General features: G+C 39.7%; 1 protein-coding gene across 1 annotated transcript in view; it reads right to left on the bottom strand.

Annotated features, from left to right (window-relative positions):
* The window catches only part of VIPAS39 (VPS33B interacting protein, apical-basolateral polarity regulator, spe-39 homolog), a 31,939-nt gene that overhangs the window by 9,698 nt on the left and 216 nt on the right, over positions 1 to 22,025 (bottom strand). The window contains exons 2-12 of the mRNA XM_027844799.1: positions 16,839 to 16,934; positions 11,531 to 11,630; positions 10,169 to 10,315; positions 8,073 to 8,111; positions 7,626 to 7,690; positions 6,939 to 6,995; positions 6,294 to 6,386; positions 5,713 to 5,746; positions 5,103 to 5,205; positions 4,266 to 4,293; positions 3,121 to 3,194 (exon numbers count right to left, since the gene is read on the bottom strand). Of these exons, the coding sequence (XP_027700600.1) occupies positions 3,121 to 3,194; positions 4,266 to 4,293; positions 5,103 to 5,205; positions 5,713 to 5,746; positions 6,294 to 6,386; positions 6,939 to 6,995; positions 7,626 to 7,690; positions 8,073 to 8,111; positions 10,169 to 10,315; positions 11,531 to 11,630; positions 16,839 to 16,934 (836 nt within the window). The remainder of the gene's footprint in view (positions 1 to 3,120; positions 3,195 to 4,265; positions 4,294 to 5,102; positions 5,206 to 5,712; positions 5,747 to 6,293; positions 6,387 to 6,938; positions 6,996 to 7,625; positions 7,691 to 8,072; positions 8,112 to 10,168; positions 10,316 to 11,530; positions 11,631 to 16,838; positions 16,935 to 22,025) is intronic.

Below are 22,025 nucleotides of genomic sequence, written 5' to 3'. Positions count from 1 at the left end.
CCAGATTATACACAAGGTCAATATTGGTTCCAGGGAACTAATTATGTAACATACTTCCCTCCTCTCAGAAGTGATAAGATGAGAAGTATAGAACATTGCAAATGCTGTCAGTTGTAGTGTACTATTTTTGCTTACCTAGCTGATTTTCATTGTTCTAAAAGAGGGTTTTTTGAGAAGGGAGGAGAAAAGGGCAGGATGATCAGAGAGTAGTGTAAAAAAACAAAAATAATAAATATTTTTAAATGAAACCTTAAAGACTTTCCTCCCATGCATAAAAGTATATCACATGCATGTCAAACCTATTCAAGATTACCGGAATGATATAACAGATAATTTTGACAATCCTCTTCTTGTCAGAGCAAGGTATAAAACAGGGACATTAATGCTTGCCAAAGATGTCTACCATAGAAGATGTCTCACAGAGTTCAAATAGAAAAGGGATTTCACACTGTCCTTCAGATGCTCCTGTTGGTAGATGGTACTGGATTTATTTCGTTAAGCACTATAGCACCCACAATCATTCAAAAGCATTTGACCCAAATTTTTACAAATGAAAAACTAAACGGATTATGATTACCTATTGTCCCAGATATGATATGCAATTGGATGAACACTTCACACAACTGGTACAGAAATACCATTATCTTGGATAGGCACTGGGAATGGCCAAGGAACTGAGCCCAAGGCAGGAGGGAAGGAGACTGGATTGGGGAAACTGCAGTGCTTTTTAACAATTTTCGGAAACAAAGGTTCTTTTAAACAGTGACATTCTTCCAGTAATGTGTGATTCTGCGTCATGGAATACCAGTTTCAGGAGAACTAAAACCATGGGTTACCCCAAAGAGCCATACAGAGGTACCCAGTAGACATAAATCGGCTACATCAAAGGAAGGACGGCATCCAGGAAGAAGGAGGCAAGGCAATGCCAGTGAAGACTTGCACAGGAAGCTACTTAAACAGTATCATCTGAGAGATTCCACGTATCTGTATTCATAGAAAAAAAAAGTGCTCCAAATACCTAATGCTGAGAGAAATGCAGTTACTACCTCACACCCATCAGAATGGCAAAACTGACAAAAAGGAAACTGGAAAATGTCGGAGAGGCTGCATTGATGGATTGTTGATGAAGTTGTGGATTGGTCCAGCTATTCTTGAAAGCAATGAGGAACTATGCCCTCAAAGTTACTAAAATGTGCATACCCTTTAACTCTGCAATACCACCAGTACATCTATATCCCAAAATGACCAAAGAAAGAAGAAAAGGCCCTGTATGTGCAAAAATATTTATAGCAGCTCTTTTTTGTGGTAGCAAAGAACTGAAAACTAAGGGGCTACCTATAAATTGGGAAATGGCTGAAGAAACTATGATAGATGAATGTAATTGATTACTAAGAAACCTAAGAAAATTTGTTTGAACTGATGAAGGATGAAGTGAGCAGAAAGAACCAGGAGGGTAATTTATACTATAACAATACTGCAAAAATGATATAATTTTTACAAAATAATTTTTAAAGTCTTAAGAAGTTTGATCAAAGCAATAATCAACCATGATTCCATAAGACTGATGATGAAGAATGTTACCTATTTCCTCAGAGAGAAGTGATGGAGTAAATATGCAAAATGAGACATGTCTGGACATGGCCAATACAAGAATTTATTTTGAGTATGCATATGTGTTAAAAAAATTTTTTCTTTTTAGTAGGGTGGGAAGGTTGAAGGAAAAAAAAATGCTTATTAACTTAAAAAAGATTTAATTAAATAATGAAATTATATTTGATCCTCTAGTCAACAGGGTGCCATAAGGGAGTGAGACATGGTCAGACCTGTGCTTTGGGAAAATCACTTTGGCAGCTGTGTAGGAGATGGACTGGAGAGGCAAGACACAAGGCTGGAAAATCATTTAGGAGTCTAAGCCAGAAGTTATAAGAACATGAACTAGGATGGTGAGAGAAGAGAGGAAACATGAGACATGGTTATGTTGTGGAGTTAGAAAATAGATTTAGCAACTGCTTAGATATGTGAGTTGAAGAAGAATGACAACAAAGTTTGAAACTTGGCTAACTTGAAAGATAGTGGTGCCTCAACCATAATAGGGAAGTTTAGAAGAGGGTATTTTGGGAGGGAAAAATAACATAATGAGAATTGCAATGGAGTCACAATCCTTCTCACCCCAAACTAAAAAGGTTCTTTTTCAACAGTGACAACTCCAGGGTCCTCCCTCTTAGAAGGTACCTGCTACAGCCACTAGGTATTGGGGGTTGGGGGGGGCAAAGAATAGGTGGGTATGATGGTATGGAATTTTTCCAGAATCAGGCATGCAGTTGCTGTTATGGATGCCTTTATCAGAATTAGATTTCAACTGCCCTATCAGAACAGAAAACAGAAAACTAGCAAGAAAGAAGGTAAGTTGTGAATTTACAGTGTTGGAAGGTGGGAAGTAACACATCCTCCCATCCTCTTAATTAGCTGTTCAAATACACCTCAGGATCAGGCTAATGGCTCATTGGTACCAGCTAACTGCCCACACTCTGGAGACCATTCATCTAGAAATGCCTCCAGGAAGATGGGTGGTGAACATGGACAAGATTGCAAGAGATGAGGGGATATATTTATTAAGCTCTGCATTTCTGAAAGAAGTATCTAAATCAATCTACATATTGACATTATTAAGTTTATAAAGCACTTTCCTAAAAGCAATCATGTGGGTTAGTGCAAATATTATCTCAATTGTATAGCTGAGGCAATTTCCACCTGGGGATGTCAAATGGTCACATAGAAAAAGAACCTGAGGCCCAAGAAGTTCAGTGTTTTGCCCAAAGTCACTCAGGTAGTAAGTGTGACTAGATGACCTTTAGTACCCAGAGGTATTTCTTAGCCCTAAATTTGTGAAATTCTGATCAATCATCTGTCAGGAATGCTGAAGAGTAGAAGAGGATTCTTACATTGGGGCGCCAGGGTCACACCCATCCCTAAGCCTCCAAGATGCCTCACAAATCTATTAATCACTTTGGAAACCCACTTCCAGTTACCTGTCCCCACCATCTACCTTCCTGGTCCTTTTTCTGTGTTCAGGCTCTCGCACCTAATCTTTCAACTCTCTGTATTCAGGGAGGCACTTACCCAATGCAACTCTTGAGAAATTCTTTCCGTTTCTCAGGGTCCTGGATGCTTAAATGTTCTTGGTACTGGGATAGCTACAGAAAGAAAAAGGAAAGTTCTGAGTGGCCTGGACTCCACAGAAAGGAGAGATCAACTAGAGGAGAGCTCTTATGATCGGCACCACTCCTTGGGGGCACTCTGCTAGGGAAAGCACCCAAAACTCCCAACACATCTGGCAGAATGAAGCAAACTCAGGGGGTCGATGGAGCTGTTGCATTAGCCTACCTAACCTGGCTTTCTGATCTATATTAGGCTTCTTTTTCTTTGCGACATTTCACTAGTGCAAAGAGCAAACTGACGAACAGACATCTTCTACCAATACAGACAGGCTACTGTTCTGCAATGTATAGTCTTAAGAGAGTTGTCTGGGTGCTGAGACTGTTAAGTGACTTGCCCAGGGTCACAGAGTCAGTATGAGTCAGAGGCAGGACTTGAAGTACATGACTCCCAAGGTTTTCATGACTCCCAGGCTGGTTCTCTATCTACTATTCCATGCCACCTCTCCACCTCATTTCTGACTCCATTTCATCACCATGGTCCTATGACAGTAATAACTAACATTTACATTTTTCAAGCAGCAAGCATTTATTAAGCACTTGTTATGTTCCAGGCACTGTGCTAAGTGCTGAGGGTACAAAGAAAGGCAGAAGATATTCCCTGTGATCAAGGAGCTCACAGTCTAATTTATATAGCACTTTAGAGTTTGAAAAACACTTTACAACATTACCTAACTTGAACCTTAAAACAATCCTATGAGGTATGTACTACAAATATTATCAGATGAGGAACTAGAACTAAGACTAAGACAAGGTGAATTTAAGGGCCTTGTCTTTGTTCACATAGCTAGCAAATCAGGAAGGATTCAAACCCAAGTCTTCCTAACTACTAGTAGGCTGTCTCATTTAGTCTTCCAAATGAGGTAAAGATTAGAAACAGAAAACCAAAAAGACTAGTCTAGTTTTATAGACCCCCAAAGGAAGCATACCAAAACAAATAAAATAATGTCATTAGGACCTTTTTTAATGTTCTAATTAGAGTACTAATTGTACTTAAGAGAATGAGTGCAGATTAAGGTAGTGTCAGGTTGAAATGAAGGTCATACATACTGCAAGTTCTTCTGTTCTGTCCAGGTACCTGGGAACATAGAAGAAAGGAAAAGATCATTAGGTGCTTCAGGTGCTCCACTCCCTAGCATTTTTGTCTAATGCTGTGTGAAATTCCTTACATCAATATAAACTCTCATCTTAGGATGAATGATCTGAGAGCAACATAGTCCAAGGTGATATTCATCCTCATCCAATACATGGCCTTATCTTTAGTCTCTACCACCACCAGCCTCTCCTCAAAGTGCAACAAATATTGATGAATAAATACATCTTATTTTACAGCTCTCAGTCACATATGGTCAATGTCCATAGCCAGATGAAGTGCTTTATTCATCAGTCAGGGTAAGGCAGCCCACCACTTCACTAGCGTCTTGGAATGGAACCTTACTAGCAGGAGCCGATACCCATAGGTAGGAGCTCCAGCCCCTTCTATAGGTTTGAAGTGAAAAATGAGAATAAATTGTACTCTTCAATCTCATCCTGAAAGGCCTACACTGCCAGAGGTAGCCAAGTAGTAGCAACAGTAAAAATGATGATAATGATGAAAATGATAACTCACATTTAGATAGTACTCCCTAATCAAAGTGCTTTCCTTAAAACAATCCAATGAGGTTGGTGGTATAAGAATTATACCGCTTTTACAGATAACGAAACTAAAGCTCAGAGAGGTTAAATCACTTGTTGTTATGGTGTCAACAGCCACTAAACTAGCAGAGGTGAGTTACCCACCCCTCATGTCTCTTTCCAGTCTACTAGATGACCTTGCCTTCATGCCTAACAGGGTCTCTGCATGTGGACTTTTGGTTGTTAACTGTTAACCAATGGAGTAGCTCTCACCTGAAAAGGTCCAGTAGCATCTTCTGATCACCTATCTCCTTAAGAAAGTGAATGAGATGTCTCAGGGCAACCTGTCGCACTTCGAGCTCTCGAAAAAGGATCTCTAGTAAGGAGTAAATGGAGAAAAAATAAATCACTCAGTTGCGTGTTGATTGGTTGCACTGAATTGCTTTCCCCCCTCTTTTAATCTTTGTTACATGGAAAGGCTTTCTGGGTAGAGGAGAAAGACAAACAAATTTGGAAATTAAATGGATGCTAAAACAGAAGGCATCAATAAAAATAGATATTTAAAAATTTAGAATCATGCTAAATGTGAAACTAGCTTCCTTTCTCACTATACAGTTTTCTCCCCAAATTCTAGCAGGAGCCAATTTATCCATCACATACCCTCCATGGCCTAAAGGGAATACTCACTGGTAAGAGAACTCCTCAATTCCCGCTAACTCAACTTGCTTGGTCCCCCAAACTCTAGCCCAGCTACCTGTCTATGCATAAGATGCAGTAGAATCTGTGATCAATGGGTTACTATAAAGATGAACTGCCAGTCACTTGGATGTACACTCCCCCAGCCAGGACCCTATGACTACAAGCCAGTCCAAACTATGCTCACCTTTGCTCAGGGTCCTCTTGAGGAAGATCAAAACCTGAGGAAAAAGGGAGAATATAAAGTGTAAGTTCCATAAGATTACACAGCCCTATACCTTAAGGGCTACTTAAACACATCGATTGGTGTTCTCTAGCCCTACCCTCAGCAGTCCCTTTGAGTAACATTTTAGCAGAGGCCAAAAACCCATCAGAGGTTGCCTAAGGCAAAGAACAAGCTCCTGGGTGCAAAAATGATTGAAGCCTTGAACACAACATCCCTCAGAAATCACTAGTTCTTGGTGTCCATGACTACCTGGAGCCAACGCACTCGACCACTTCCCTGAGTATCCTCTCACATTTATTCTTCCTCAGGAAAAGTATGAGAGCGGAACAGCAACCTCTTCCCCTTTTGGACTTCCAGAACAGCCAAGCTGCTGACTCTATGCCACAGTCAAGATTCCCAGCACACTCCCCACCTCAGCAGTTGTATCACTGAGAGTCCCGAGAGGCACAGGGAAGTCAAGGAGTCAACTCCCCACTTGGCACCTAAACCATCATCCCAGAGTTTGTGGCTGCTGGGTCTCCTGCTCCTAAAATAAAGCTCACAGCAGTAATGACGTTCCCATCATGAATAGACACTGCTTCTTCCAGAAGTTGGAGCTTGTCCTGTAAGGAACGGAACCTCTCTAGGGAGCAGACCTGGCAGGGCAAGACGAAGGAAGAAGAAATCAGGATATGGTTTCCCAACCTGCACTTTAGCTTTGAGGAAGTCATATTCCTAAATGTACCAATTTCAGGAAATGTCGCTGGTTACAAAGTCTCAATTGTTACATCAAGATCCCTGTGCACACTCTAGACCTGAGTCCTCCCCCAAAGCTTTCCCCATTAGCTCTGTATTCTAGTGTTGCAGTCCTAAGGAAACCTTGAAACTTGACCTCCACCACAAGTCCCACCACAGCACCCAAGGCACATCACCAGGGTATAAGAGCATTCCCATGTGTCCTTTTCCCTTCCATTCCATATGCTCTCCCTTACATTCAATCTAATCCACACCAAGCCAAGTAGTGCTGCAACTAGTCTTTAAAATAGGTATAAAATCTTTGACCTGTTGGGTTCAATTCTTTCAGAAACCATCCAAACTCATCAAATGATAGGATGGGGATATGAAATGAAAGACACTCCTTCCCTGGGGACAATGTGCCCAGCATTCCAAGAACTCCCCCCATGCCTTTCTTTCCATAATGTTCTTACCTTACCCTTCTGCAGACGCCTGACTGTGTCACTGAGGCTCCAGTCACTGCTGTAATCCTGAAATATTAGCAGCTTGTGAACCCCACTGGGATCAGAGGCCAGGGTATCGGGATGCCAGCTCCTCACCCCAGCCTCACGGGTACCAGGAGGGCTTGATCTCAGGCTTGGTTGACTTCACGAGATCCTTTGTCATGAAGGGGGATGTATTTAGTAGGAGCAAATAGACAAGGGAGAAGCTGGAAAGTCGAAAATGGCCTTGATAGGAAGGAAGTTTAAAGCTAGTGTTTTTCTGTGTTACTGAAAGCACTGGGAAAAGGGGAGCACAAGGGAAAGAAAACAGGGAGGAAGAGGGATTCTTTCCCACAGCTCTCCAAAAAGTCCCCGTAAATGGAATCAATTCATTCAGAAAACCAGAAACTCTAATGCCACCATTTTAAGATTTCCACCCACTAATGCTGGTTTTGTGCAATATCTGTGCATTCATCCGTGGCCCGAGCTTGTGGAAAGTTAAGATTAGAGTTGCTTCAACACACACTCTGGATTCTTGGACTCAGACAGAATTCTTTGCTCAGAGATCAGCTGTTCTTTCTTATCCATTTCACTGCAATCTCTGCCCAGTTACGCCCCCTTTAGCAATCCACATGAAAATCACTGGGTTTTGAAGTATAGTTGCTAGTAGTAACCCACCTTGTATTCACCCTTAGGTCTTCGCAGTTCTGGAGCATAGTTTTTAGGAGGTACATCTGAGAGAGCTAGAGAAGAAAAGGCAACAGGCTCAATACATCCTGAATTCTGCCTCTTGTCATCTCTCCCTTTAAGTATGGCTTCCTTCTCTAAAAGGTCCTCCAGTATATAGACTTAAAGCCAAGGGCAGTGACCCTCTCTTGTCTGCAGTCAAAGCAAGACATTATTCCAAAATTATGTCCTACCATTAGAATGGGGAAGATGTGTCACTTTATCCTTTATAAGGCTAAAATATTTCCTTCTACACAGTTTAGTGGTTCTTCCCAAGGTTAGAGTACCAAAAGTACATGCCACCTAGTTCCCCAACTCTTCAGAGAGGATATCAGGCCAAAAACTATTCCCCACAGCAAGCAAGGGAAGACAATCCAATCCCCAAAGCCCAATGCCTACCATCTGAAAGGGACTGGAAACTCCCAATTCTGCTTCTTCCTAAAGCCAAAGAACATAGGGAGAATGAGATCCAAGGTTCAAGTTACGGCTATACAGGACCACTGGACAATCATAAACATCCACTGGGAACAGAAGAGTTAAGTAACAAATAAAAACTCGCTTTTGTATCATGCTTAAGCTTTGCACCATGGCTTCACATACATACATCATCTCACTTGAGCATCACAACAAATGTTTTCGTTTTAACTAAAAGAAAAAGACCTGTAAACACAATCATTGAGAATTGTGAAGTCACAATAAAAGTATATTAAATAAGGCAATTCTTTATTAAAACAAAGGCTTATTTAGAAAATATTAACAAAATAAACATTTTTTTAAGGCTAAAATATTAAGAGTAAGCTTTTCTCATTCCATAGGATCCCTCCCTGTAGAAGAGGTTTATTCACAAATCAAAAATACTGGCGCTGAAACTTGGCAAGCTGCCCACAGTGTCAGTGAAGTCTGGTCACATGATCCAAATCGTGAAACCTATGCTTTCCCTGATATTTGGATGGAGTTCTTTTGTTCAGCCTCCACAGATTTATAACTATAAATTTTTTAGCCTTTATGAAAAACACAACTTTTTATTAAACTACTATGGTATAGTGGATAGAGACTAGGTTTTAAGTCAGAAAAACCTAGGTTCAAGTCCTATTTCTGACACTTCATGGCTGTGTGACCATGGGCAAATCACTTAACCCCTCAGTATCTCAAATGACTCTAAGAATTTAAGATACAGACAGAGTTGCTCATCTGCATCTGTAGAGGGGGTGTCCACATCAGGTGTTCTTTACAATGATGAAATCAGAGGTCCAGATCAAAATAAATTTTTTTCTTCAAAGACAATACCATAAGCTAACACTCCTACGAAACAAATGCTTATAGTGCATCTTTCTCAGCAATTCGTATTTTTTTTCTTACCAACTCACCCTAAATTTTAAGTTGCAGTTCAAAACCCTTCTGAATAGGTTGTCTGTACCCATTGGGTTAGCTTGGCATCACAGCACTCCTAGCATTCATGGTGGAATAGCAAGAAGGCTGAACTGGGAGTTGGGAGATCTAAGTTCTAATTTCAGCATATCAATTAACCATGTGACTGACTGGACTAGACTACCTGTTTGAAGGGGCCATTCCAGTTTTTAATTCCTGTGATTCTCTTGGCTGGTGGCTGGGTTATCAGCTTTCTGTCTTGGCCACAAGGACTTAGCTATGTTGTCTGAATACGCTATTAAAGCTAACTAAAGGGAAGCCTTCACTTTTGTATCTCCAACCTTCCAGAACTCAAACTACCTGCTTCTCTTATCTACAATACAGAAATAGTTAAGAAGGATATATGTCCTAATAACATACCAGTTTTTGTATTTTTTCTTATATTTTAGCACAGTGTCTGGCACATGGTATATGCTTAATAAATGTTTAATGACTATATCAGAAAGAGGTGACTTTCCACTTTAGTCCTAATTTCTTCTTAGCTGTGAAGCTGAGATCTTTTTTTATGTTCTAGTCTAAGTTACATAATAGAGCAGAGTATGTGACCTATCTTAGAAACCACCTAATAATGAAAGATCATAGCCCATCCTTCCCAAAGCAATGAAGATCAGCGATCTGAAGCTGGCAATGTCCTTAGACACCATCTAGTCCAATCCCAACATTTTAAAGATGACAAAACTAGGGCCCAGAGAATTTAAGTAACTTGTCAGAGTTACTTGACCCATACGGATAAGAGGCAGTACTTAAATTCAAGCTCATGTCCTCTGACTCCAAATCCATCCCTCTTCCCATTGCACCAATGTCACCTTGCCCTTGGCAATCCAATGACAATCCTACCAACTAAGGTCTGGAGACATCTCCCCTTGATCCAGCCATTCAAAATTCTCCCTAATTCCTTTCATCCACAAAACCTTACAGAGTGACAAAGGATTTCTGAATTAGCTGCCAACTCCAATAAACCACTTTTTCCTTCAGTTTCCCTTTCTTCCAGATTAAAAGAGAATGTTGGGCTGGATCTTTTAATGCCCAATGGAAAGGGAAACTTTTCACATCTATTCACTCTTTACCTTTGAAGAAGCTGCTCAAAGAGTAGGAGGAGGCAGGCTTGGGAAGTGGAGGATATGACGACAAGCTGTTTCGAGTCTTTAGGGGCTCACGTCCCTCAAGGGTGGGGCCACCACTGGAAGCTGTCTCTTTGATGGACCAAGAGATGCCTACATGACAGGAAGGAGTCAAAGTATAGATTTAGCAAACCTCTGGCAGAATGTAAATCCTCATGCTCCTATCTCCCAGCAGGTAATCTAAAAACTTCACAGGTGATTCTGGTTTCCTAACTGATCCTGCCTCCTAAAATCAAAGAAGATGTTGGGTGACAACAGGAGGAGCTAAATGTTAATAGTTTAAATAGTGTTCAATAATGGCTAGGTGGCAAGATTTCATAGCTAAGTAATGAGTCTTGTCCCAGAGCTATGGGAATTCATTCACAACCACAGCTCATAGGCACAGCTGTGCAGGACACAGCAAAGAATGAATAATTTTGCTTTCTGAGAATAAAAGATGTGAATGTCACATACACTGTCAGAGGGTGTTGCTTTTTTGGTTGGTTTTGCTTAACTGTTTTTCTTTTTTATAAGAAAGGGTTTAGTGGATTTTGATGGGAGGTGGGGGATAAATGGAGAAGTGACTGTGATATAAATAAAACAAAGACATCAATAAAAATGTGTATTTTAAAAAGTAGACAGGCAGGGCATGGTGGCACAACTTCTACTCTCTGCTGCTGGGGAGACTGAGGCCAGTGGTTACCTTCGAGCTTTCTGAGCTACACTTGGGCTAACTCTGAATTAGGCCTCCACTGTAAGTCAGAAATCAATATGGTAAGCTCCTGAGAGCAGAGGTAATCTAAGAGAGGCAAAACAGTTCAAGTTGGAAAAATGACAAGGTTAAAGCTTCCAGGCTGATCAATACAGGTAGCTAACTTGTCAGTGGCCACTACACTTGTAGCCAGGGAAAGATAAATTTTAAAAAAAAAAGGAGACAGAAAGCTCTTTCTTACATCTTACATCTTTCATAGACTCTACAAGAGTGTATGAAATTGCCAGTCAGGAGGGCTTAAGTTCACATCCTGCTTCTTACACATACAAGCTGTGTGACCATGGGCAAATCATTTAACCTCTCTTAAGTCTTAGTTTCCTCATCTGTAAAATGAAGGGGGTGGTCTAGAAGGCCTTTAAGGTTGCTTCCAGCTCTAAATTTATTATCCTATGATCATCTGTCTCTTTAGAAGCTCTCCAGTCAAGGATAGACTTTTAAAGTGACTGAATTTTGAAAGGAGAGAAGGAAGAGGAGGGAGGGACACTGGTTAAAGCAGGGGGGTCATCTATTAAAGACATAAATCCTGAGCATGACCTCCTTGGATTCATTCTACTTACTCCCCACAGGTTCTCCACTCCAGCTGACCCTCTCCAGGTCATCGTCATCATCATCCACAATGTCCCGAAGGCTGTTCACTGCCCGTTTGGACTCCTTCAACTGCAAGTGGACAGAAATCTGGGAATCCAAGTCACCTCTTCCTCCTACTGCCCTTCATCAGCATCCAAACTTATTTAGCAAGATGATACCAGATGAATTTGGGACATAAAGCCAAAAGGCTGAATGAGTAGTATTTAAAAGAAAATTTCATTTAATACACCTAAAACGTTCACAAAGAAAACTGACAAAGGGTCAAACTGATTTGATCAAATCAAATCAAACTGATTTGATTACAGGAGCCAGAGGTCAGGTTTCATAGAATAAATCTGAAATTATCGGAGGCTTTCAAGTTCTAATCCAAGCTACAATTGTGTTTGTGCAACTTGGTATGTGACCAAGGTCCTCATGGAAATTCATTGAGTTTCTCCATTAGTAAGATGCAGAGAATACCATCAATAATACTCCTTCTTTATTTGTGAAGCTGATTTTTGAACTCATATTAGACTGAAATGAAAATCTTGATCCATTCCCCACTTTTTCATCCTATCCAGTTTCTACCTTCTTCTGCCCATCCTTTCTAGTTTGTCTTCCTGAACCCTTGTTCTGCTGTTAGCAAAAACTCTGTTACCCTAGGCTGAGGCTGCTTCTCACACTCTTTCCACAATGTTCATGAAAATCTGGCCCCCTCTGGAAGAAAGTGCATCCCTGACTATTCTCTACAGCATAGGCTGCTCCTTCTCCCATGTAGCTGACAAATAACTAGGAAAAAAGGCATAACTCCTTCTTCTTAGGATCACTGCCTGATCCTCCCTCTACCACCTTCACTTGGCAACTTCTCTTTTGAGGTTCACTCTATCTGCCTATGTCATCACTCCAGATCCTTGTTGCTGTAATGTTCTCGGGACCAAATCATTCTTGCTCCTAGCTCAAGGACTTCAATACCAGCTTACAGTCTTCCTCTATACCCTGACCCCTACCCTCATCTAAAGGGACTTCGTATCCCTTTGAACATCCCAGCCTCTTAATTCATCCCACTTCTTAACTTTTAGCACCTTCATCTTCATGCCACTTCAGTTACCAATAAAGATACCTTAAGATATTGTCATCAATAAATGGTGCTGGAAAATAGGATGGAGAGAAAGACACAATTGGTAATCATAATGGTGAAAAAAATTTTACAGCAAGTTTCTCTTATAAAGACCTCGTTTCTCAAATATATACAGAACAGAGTTAAATTTATAAAAATAAGAGCCATTCCTCAATTGACAGACGGTCAAAGGATATGAACAGGCAGTTTTCAGACAAAGTAATCAAAGCTATCTATAATCATATGAAAAATACTCTAAATCACTGTTGATTAAAGAAATGCAAATTAGAACAACTTTGAGCTACCACCTATCAAAGTGGCTAAGATAACAGAAATGGAAAATGACAAATGTTGGAATGGATGTGGGAAAATTGAGACACTAATGCGATGTTGGTGAAGCTGTACACTGATTTAACCATTCTGTAGAGTAATTTGGAACTATGCCCAAGGGGCTATAAAACCATGCATACTCTTTGACCAAGCAATACCAGTACTAGGTCTGTATCCCAAACTGGTTAAAAAAAAAAAAGAGGAAAAGGACCTATATGTGCAAAAACATTTATAGCAGCTCTTTTAATGATGGCAAAGAATTGGAAATTGAGGAGATGTCCATCAACTGGGGAATGGTTGAACAAGTTGTTGTACACACTTGTGATAGAATACTATTGTACTATAAGAAACGATGAACAGGATGCTCTCAGCAAAGCCAGAAAAGATTTACATAAACTGATGCAAGGTGAAATGAGCAGAACCAGGAGAATATTGTACACAATAACAGCAATACTGTACTATGGTCAACTGTGAATAACTTAGCTATTCTCAGCAAACAACAATTCAAGATAACCCCAAAGAACTTAAGATGAAAAATGTTCTCCATCTCCAGAAAAAGAACTGATGGAGCCTGAATATAAATCAAAGCATACTTTTTCTTTATTTTTCTTGTTTGTTTTGGTCTGTGTTTTCTTTTACAATATGACTAACGTAGAAATGTTTTGCATGATGGCCCAAGTATATCAAATTGTTTGCCTTCTCAATTCGGGGTACGGGTAAGGGGAGAGGGAATTTGGAACTAAAAGTTTTAAAAAATGTTTAAAATTGTCTTTACATGTAATTGGGCAAAAAAAAATATTAAATCATAAAATATAGATGGTGCCTCCATGATTCAGAAGTCTGAAATTCTCTTCTGATCATAATATCCTATTTTTCAATACCTCCCTCCCCCCATTTCTCTTGAACTTATTATTATTATTTTTTTTACTGTAACCCTTTGGGTCTTCTATCCCTCCCTCTCAGGGATCTCATCAGCATGGGCTCAATGATTATCTCTATTCAGATAACTCCCAAATCTATGTATATAACCCTAACCTCTTTCCTGAGCTCCAGTCTCAAATCATCAAATATCTGCTGTATAAATATTTCCATATGGATATCACAGTCATTTCAAATGCAACATGTCCAAAATAGTATATTTTGCCCTAATTCCTTCTCTCCCTTACACGCATTTTCCCCCCCAGTTCTATTGTGTATCACCATCCTTCCACTTACCCAGGGTCAGAACCTCCACTCTTCATTGACTTCCCCCCCATATCTAATCAGTTCCAAAATCCTATTGATTATACTTCTACAATGTATCATACATCCATCCCTTTGTCTTTATTCACATAGCCAACACCTTAATTCAGATTTTCATAATCTCTAACCTGGATTATTGCAATGGCCTCCTAAATGTGCTTCCTGCTTTCAGTTCCTTCACTCTTCCGACCCATCCAACTACCAAAATTATATTTCTAAGCCACAGGTCTAAGTCATTGGCCTGTTCAAAGACCTTCAGTGGCTCCCTATTGTCTCCAGGAAAAATAAGACTTCTTCTGTCTTCAATCTATCTTTGTTTATCTAATTTCATTTTATTTTCCTTTATGTAAACAACATTCTAAACAATTCTACCAGATGGTCCCCAAACTCAGCACTCCATCTCCAACTGTCCCTCATGCCTGGAATACACACCAGTCTCGTTTCTGTTTCTTAGAATATTTAGTCTATTTCCAGATCAACTCCTGGATGAAGACTTTTCCAATCCTCCAAGTTATTAATGCTTTGTTCCTCACTGGACTATCATGTTTACACCATGGACTACCAGTGACACACCTTACTGCATAGATCTTGTATCTCTATTAGAATATATGTTCACTGAAAACAAGGATTATTGTTTTTCTTTGTATTCCTACCCTTTGCACAGTGCCTTACACAAAGAACATGCTTATGAGTATTGACTGAATTGAATTCTCACTCAAGAATAAAAATGAATCCATCTAAATAAAGAACTTGAGACCCTTTTTTTTTTTAAAGGAAAATTGTTTTACGTGAACAAAATCAGTACAAATAGGATATGGAGAGAAGTGGTTGCCTAAGAAAGAAAACTCTGTATCAAATAGCAAATTATTTCTGATAAGGGTTTAATATCCAAACATATGGGGTTATGGTGGCACAGTGGATAGAATGCCGGGCCTGGAATTTAAAAGACTCCTCCTTCCTTAGTTCAAATCTGGCTTCAGACACTTACTAACTCGTGACCCTGGGCAAGTCACTTAGCACTTAATGTTGTGTTGATAGAATTGTGAATTCATTAAACCATTTTGGAAAGCAATTTGATATTCTGCAAAGAAGGTTATTTAAAACGTCCGTGCCTTTTGACTCATAAATTCCACTCCTAGGCAGACACCAAAGGAAGTCAATTACACACACACACACAAACACATACACACACGCCATATATACAACAAAATATTTACAAGGGCACTTTTTTTTTTAAAAGCAAAGAAGTAGAAATGAAGTAGATCAATTAGCAACAAATCGTGGCACAGGAATATAATAGAATATTAATGGGTCGTAAGAAATGACAAATGTGGAGAAGCATGAACTTAGATGAACTGATACAAAGTGAAGTAGAGCCAAGAAAAGTACCTACACAATGACAGAAATGTAACTGGAGAGAACCACAGCATGATCGAAAAAGAAGGTTGCAAAATTGTAAAGCTCAGCCCCAAAGAAGAGATAAAACACCTCTGCATGCTTTTGCTACCTATTTTTCTTAAAAATCACATCCTTTGCTATAAAGGATCATTCTCTGGGGAATGGGTAGGGGAGAGACACAGTAGAAATCTAGATAACGTAAAAACAAAAGACAGCAATAAATATCTATTATTTTTTTCTTTTTTAAAAAAAAGAACAAAGTTCTTTGAACGGTGCAATATTATAATGATTAAGCTTGGGTCTCAAAAAGACATATTAGAAGACATTGCCCCTGCTTCTCTGTAGAAGGGGAGGCCATGGGTATGGGACACTCCACACAACAGTACCTTTTTCATATGGTGATTTTTTTTAACTTGTTCTTTTTAATTTCTTTTTTAACAAGTTGGCTCTCTGGAAGGGGGAGGAGAGTGGGATACAGTAAGAAATATAAAATTTTAAAATATCAATAAAAATGTAAAAGAAAAGTTGATCTTTTTTTCTTCCTATTAGTTCTTCCTTTCTTTCTTTCTTTTTTTAGTGAGGCAATCAGGGTTAAGTGACTTGCCCAGGGTCATACAACTAGGAAGTGCAAAGTGTCTGAGGCCAGATTTGAACTCAAGTCCTCTTGACTCCGGGACCAGTGCTCTATCCACTGCACCATCTAGCTGCCACTTCCTATTAGTTCTTTGCTAACATTTCTCTCAGTTTTCTACATTTTATGACCCTGAACATCTTCCAGACTGGAATTTCAGAGAATTCAATGCTCCCAGAAGAAACCTCAGAAATCATTTAGTTTAACTCCATTTAACAGATGAGAAAATTGAGACTCAGAGATAATAAGTAACCTGTCCAAGGTCACACAGGTAGTTACTAGACAGAAATCTCTATAGAAGATGGTTTTAAGAGTAAAGCCAGGGGCAGCTAGGTGGACCAGTGGATAGAGTACTGGCCCTAGAGTCAGGAGGACTTGAGGTCGAATCCAGCCTCAGACACTTGACACACTAGCTGTGTTACCCTAGGCAAATCACTTAATCCCACTGCCTAGCAAAAAAAAAAAAAAAAAAAGATTAAGACCAGCTAGAATGCTGATAGAGTGAATTTCTGGCTAGCAGTCAGGAAGATAGTTAAACTTCCAAGTCTGTCCCGTGTCTGTCATGTCCTTGGAAACCTACCTGGGAGAGTTCATCATCATCATCATCATCAAACGTGAAAGCCTTGAACTTGGAGCTGTGCCAGTACTCTTCCTCATCAACTTTTGTCCGATTCATCTGAGACAAGGAGAAAAGAAACATTCTTAGAAAGGCACCTCGGTGCTATGGAAAGAATGTTTTAAATGTATTCAGAAGTCCTGGAATTTAACTGAAGTTCTGACTTCTGCTAGCTATTAAGAGACCGTTTTACTTCCTCTGTAAGCTACATTTATAAAATGAGGATAATAATACTTGCACAACCTAACAGGGCTTTTGTGAGCAAAGTGATTTGTCAACATTAAAGCATTACTTACATTTGAACTACATAAGAAAAAAAAAGATACATATGTATCTGATTCCCCAAAATTTATTCTGAAGCACTAGAAGGTTGTTGGGTTTTTTGTTTTTGTTTTTGTTTTTGTTTTTTTTTAACTTCTGATCCTCAGAAGACAAGGAGAGATGAGAGAACTTGGCAAAGATACACTTGCCTAGAGCATCTAGGTAACAAGGTGATGAAAGAAACAAAGTATATGACTTAGAGTTAAAAAGACCAGCCTTCAAATTCTATCTCAGATACTTAATAGCTGTGTGATCCTGAGCAAGTCATTTTATTCCTCCTATCCTCAGCTTCCTCATCTGGAAAATAACTTACCTCACAGGGGTTGTTGTGAGGATCAAATGAGTTAATATATGCAAAGCACTTTGTAAACCTTAAAGCACTACAGATACACTAACAATTTTTGTTACTATTAGTACTGTTACCTTTCCTACTCCTAATGAAGAATCTCTGGATGTGCCACTTACAGATGATTCACTGATTCTTCAACATAAATGTAATACAATCCACTTAAGTTTTAACTCATCATAGGGTCACAGATATAGATCAGACAACACGTAGGCTAACCCCTTTTTTACATATAAGGAAACTGAGACCAAGAAAGGTACCAGTGATTGTCTGAGGTCACACAGTTTTAGACTGGAAGGGACCTCAGAGGCTATCTAGTGGGGGGGGGGGTATGTGGCCCTTTAGGTCCTCAAGTGCAGCTTTTTGACTGAATCTAAACTTCACAGAACAAATCCTTTTATTAAGGACTATTTTTATTATTTTATTTATTTTATATTAATTATTATTTTATTTAGGATTTTTATTAAGGACTAGATTGTAGTCCATCCTTTTCATTCTATAGATGAGGAAACTAACAACCAAGAAGGTCAGGTGACTTTGTTCAGTGTTGCACAAATGTCAGAGCTCTGCACTATACCATGACTATCTCACCAAACAGTTGATATGGACCTAGTATCTACTATGTGCAAGATACTCGGATAGGTTCTGAGAGAAATAAAAAGAGAAAATAATCTCAAGGAGCTTACACTCAGCCTGAGGAGAAAGACACACATATAGCTAAAAAGAATCTAGGGTGGAGAGCTAGCAAGTGGGCAGAGGTCGACAAAGTTGTCCAGAGTCAAGAAGACCTGGGCTCAAGCCCTTCCTCTGTGGCACACTGCTTCTGTGACACTAAGCAAAGTATAACCTCTCAATGCCCCCAGGAAATTCTGCAAGCTGCAGAGAAAATGGCACAGATCTGCACAGACAGAGAAGTTCCTCATTATAAGCTCCCAATACTTATGAAATCACCAATCTGGTCCAAACAAGCAAGATAAAAGCTGTAAATAAATGCTAAATGAGTACAGACTGAAAGGACAAGAAGGCTACCATAATAACTCTTTCTGAACGCATGAACTAGACAATCAGTGCTAACTGAATGAATACTACACAGCAAATAGTACTTCCCTAGCTGTTCCTAAATGTTCAATCTCCATTTAATTTACTTTCAATTGTATTCTAAATGTTTGGAAAGTCAGGCTTCTGAATGGCAAAAGATATGTTAAAAAGCTGTATTTGCAAGGAATATACCATAAAGTCACCCATCAAAAAAAGTAATGTTTTTTCCCCAAACAGGAAGTTCTATCTACAATGCAACCTAAACTATTCATGGCAATTGGCTTGGAAAGGTTCTGGAAAACTATGCTGTAAGCTAAGAATTGAAGAGCAAAAAATAAATAAAAATATATTTAAAAAAAGACTAGCAAGCAAAGACTAACAGCAGCTCCAAAAACATCTAACTCTGCTTGCTTCTTACTTGGCATTTCTATAGCCCCTCTAAGGAAGCATTCTTCAAAGTGAAGCCTGTGGAAAGTCAGCATCAGTCCAGCTTAAGCTGCTTTCTGGTGGCCACAGGCATCTTAGGGTCCAATTACACTAACTCAATCGGGGTAGATTTGATTTGTTGGTGTCAAGTTGACTTCAGGAATTTAATAAGCACTCTGGATAAAAATCAAACTGTAGCACTTGCTTAGCAAGTGAAACTATAAGAGTCCCAAGTATGCTGTGCACCAAGGGTACAGTCTGCAAACTGAGGGGAAGTTAAAGCCTGCACTCTTGTGATCTGTAATGCTTAAAAGTCTTTTCATTTTCTGTCATTTCACTGACAAGTACTTTTTTGAGAATCTATAAGCTGCATAGTGGTATATTACCAGAGATACAGCTATTGAAGATGAAGACAGTATAATGGAATACCAATCAATGTGGAAAGAAGATGATGGAAGGACAACAGATTAAGACACAGTAAAATAACAAAGAAAAGCAAAATAACAGAAATAAAATGAGAAATAGAATAAAATAATTTGGAACAGTAAAATGATTTTTAAAAAAATATAAAACTTCCGTCTCAGAATACAACAAAAAATTCATGGGAAGTTACAGAAAACACTTTTCAATGGTGACCAAAGGATTTAGACCAGGTATCTCAGTCAAGAAAAGCTGGGTGCTTCTTGTTAAAGTCCATTACAGGCCCTCTAAAACCCTTTCTTACTGAGTTCATAAGATCTACAGCTGAAAGAACCTATAAAGAGCTAGTCCAACCCTCTCATTTTGCAGAGAGTGAAACTGAGGCTCGTTGAAGTTAAGTGATTTGTCCAAGTTCATATAGCTAGGAAACAGAAAAGCCAGGATTCAAACCTGACTCAAATCCTCTAACTCAAAATCATGTGTTCTTTCCACTATTACCTCTAAGATCCTGTAAATTGATCCCAAATCACTAATAATAAGAGAAATGTAAATCAAAATAACTGATGTTTCCCCTTAGGCTCAGTAAATTGGCAAAAATCACACGAGATGTAAATAGTCAATGTTGGAGGATGTGCACAAGACAGACATATTAATATGCAGTCGGTGTGAACTGGACTGAACATTCTAGAAAGCAATTTGGAATTATACTGAGAAATGGACCAAAATGTCCATACTCTTTGACCCAAAGATCCCACTGCTAAGTATATATCCCAAAGAGAGCAATAATAAAAAGATATTACATATACCAAAACATTTATAGCAGTACTTTTTGTAGTAGCAAAGAATTGGAAACAAAGCCCACTGATTGTGGAATCGACAATTCTGGCACATGAATGCAATGAAATATTACATAAAAGAAAAGATGAATAAAGAGAAATATGTAAAGATTTATACGAATTGAGGTATGGTGAAGTAATAGGGCAGCTAAGTGGCACAGGCTGGGCCTGGAGTCAGGAAGACTCATTTTCCAGAGTTAAAATCTGGCCTTAGACTGTGTGACCCTGGGCAAAGTACTTAACCCTGTTTGCCTCAGTTTCCTCATCTGTAAAAAGAGCTGGAATAGGAAATGGCAAACCACTCCATTATCGTTGCCAAGAAAATCCCAAATGGAGTGATGAAAAGTTGGACACAACTGAAAAGCTTCCAAATAACAAAGGTGAAGTAAGCAGAAGCAGGAAAACAAAATACATGATACAACAGTGTAAACTGAAAGAATGATAAGAACACAACAATCAAAACTGAATGCTACGAAATTATGACTAAGCTTGGTCCCAAAGAAAAGAAAGAATACACAGCCTTTCTTCTTTGCAGGGGTATGGGACTATGTATGTGGAACACTGCATATAATGTTCAATTTGGTCAATGTGTTGGTTAGTTTTGATGGACTGTTATTTTCCACTAAAATGGATGGCTCTGTGGAAAAAGAGGGAGGAATATATTGGGAAATGGAGGTGAGGGGAGAAAAAGAATAAAAAAAAATTTTTTAAAAAGGTTCAGTTCTGTTGGGGCTGGGAATCATTGTGAAGTGACTTATTTAACAAAACCTACCAAAAAAGCATTTTAAAAATAAAATTCTGTGAATCTTAAGCACAGAAAAGGACCTTAGAAGTCATCTCATCCATTTTAGGCACAGGAGGATGTGAGGCCTGGGGAGATGTGTTTAACCTTCTTAAATCAATACTGTAAGGACAGAACCCAAGTGTCTTGACTTCCAGTTCCCTGCTCTTTTCATTGCACTGGAGGCAGATCACTACAGTGGAAATAGCAATGGACCTCGGAGCTTGGGAGAAATTTGCCTTTAAATCTCACATCCAATGTTTATTAACCACAGGCAAAGGCAGCTAGGTGGAACAGGGCTACTGCTCAGGAGTCAAACAACCCAGGTTCAAAATAGCCTTAACCTTTTATCTGGGTCAGTTTCCTCCTCTGTAAAATGGGAATAATAATAGTACTTAACCTCCCAGGATTGTTGCCAGGGTTAAACGAGATATCCACAAATACTAAAGCATTTACCTAGTGCTCCGAAATCGCTTTACAAACATTTCATTTTATCTTCACAATAACCCTGTGAGGTAGGTGCTATGATTAGCCCCATGTCACAGATGAGGAAACTGAGGCAAACAGAGGTGAAGTGGCTTGCCCAGGGGGACACAGCTAAGTGTCTGAGGTTGGATCTGAACTCAGGTCTTCCTGACTCTAAGCTCCATCCACTCCGTCTCCTCATTACTGGCCCCCCTACCTGGCCGCTGCCTCGTCTTTAGACAACTCTGAAAAAGCCCCCGTCCCCACCCGCCTGCAGAAGCCAGGAGTAGGAAGAGGGGAGCTCGGGGTGGGTCGAATACAGGGGGACAGGGAGGGATAGATCTTGGCGAAGGGCGACGCTCAGCTCCCCCTGCCTTCCCTCGGGAGCCCCACTTCTCTCCTCCTCCCTTTGTCCCCCAGACACCTTGGTTGGCATGTGAGGGGGGAAGGGTGGGGGCACCCCAGAGCGACGTGAAGGGAGGGGACGTCAGTTTGAGGAGCGGGCCAGGGAATGTCAG

This window comes from Vombatus ursinus, unplaced genomic scaffold, assembly GCF_900497805.2.
Source record: "Vombatus ursinus unplaced genomic scaffold, bare-nosed wombat genome assembly UNPS02014945.1, whole genome shotgun sequence".
NCBI classification, from domain to species: Eukaryota; Metazoa; Chordata; class Mammalia; order Diprotodontia; family Vombatidae; genus Vombatus; species Vombatus ursinus.
Note: the sequence above shows the minus strand (reverse complement) of the source record. Positions and strands in the feature narration are given on the sequence as shown.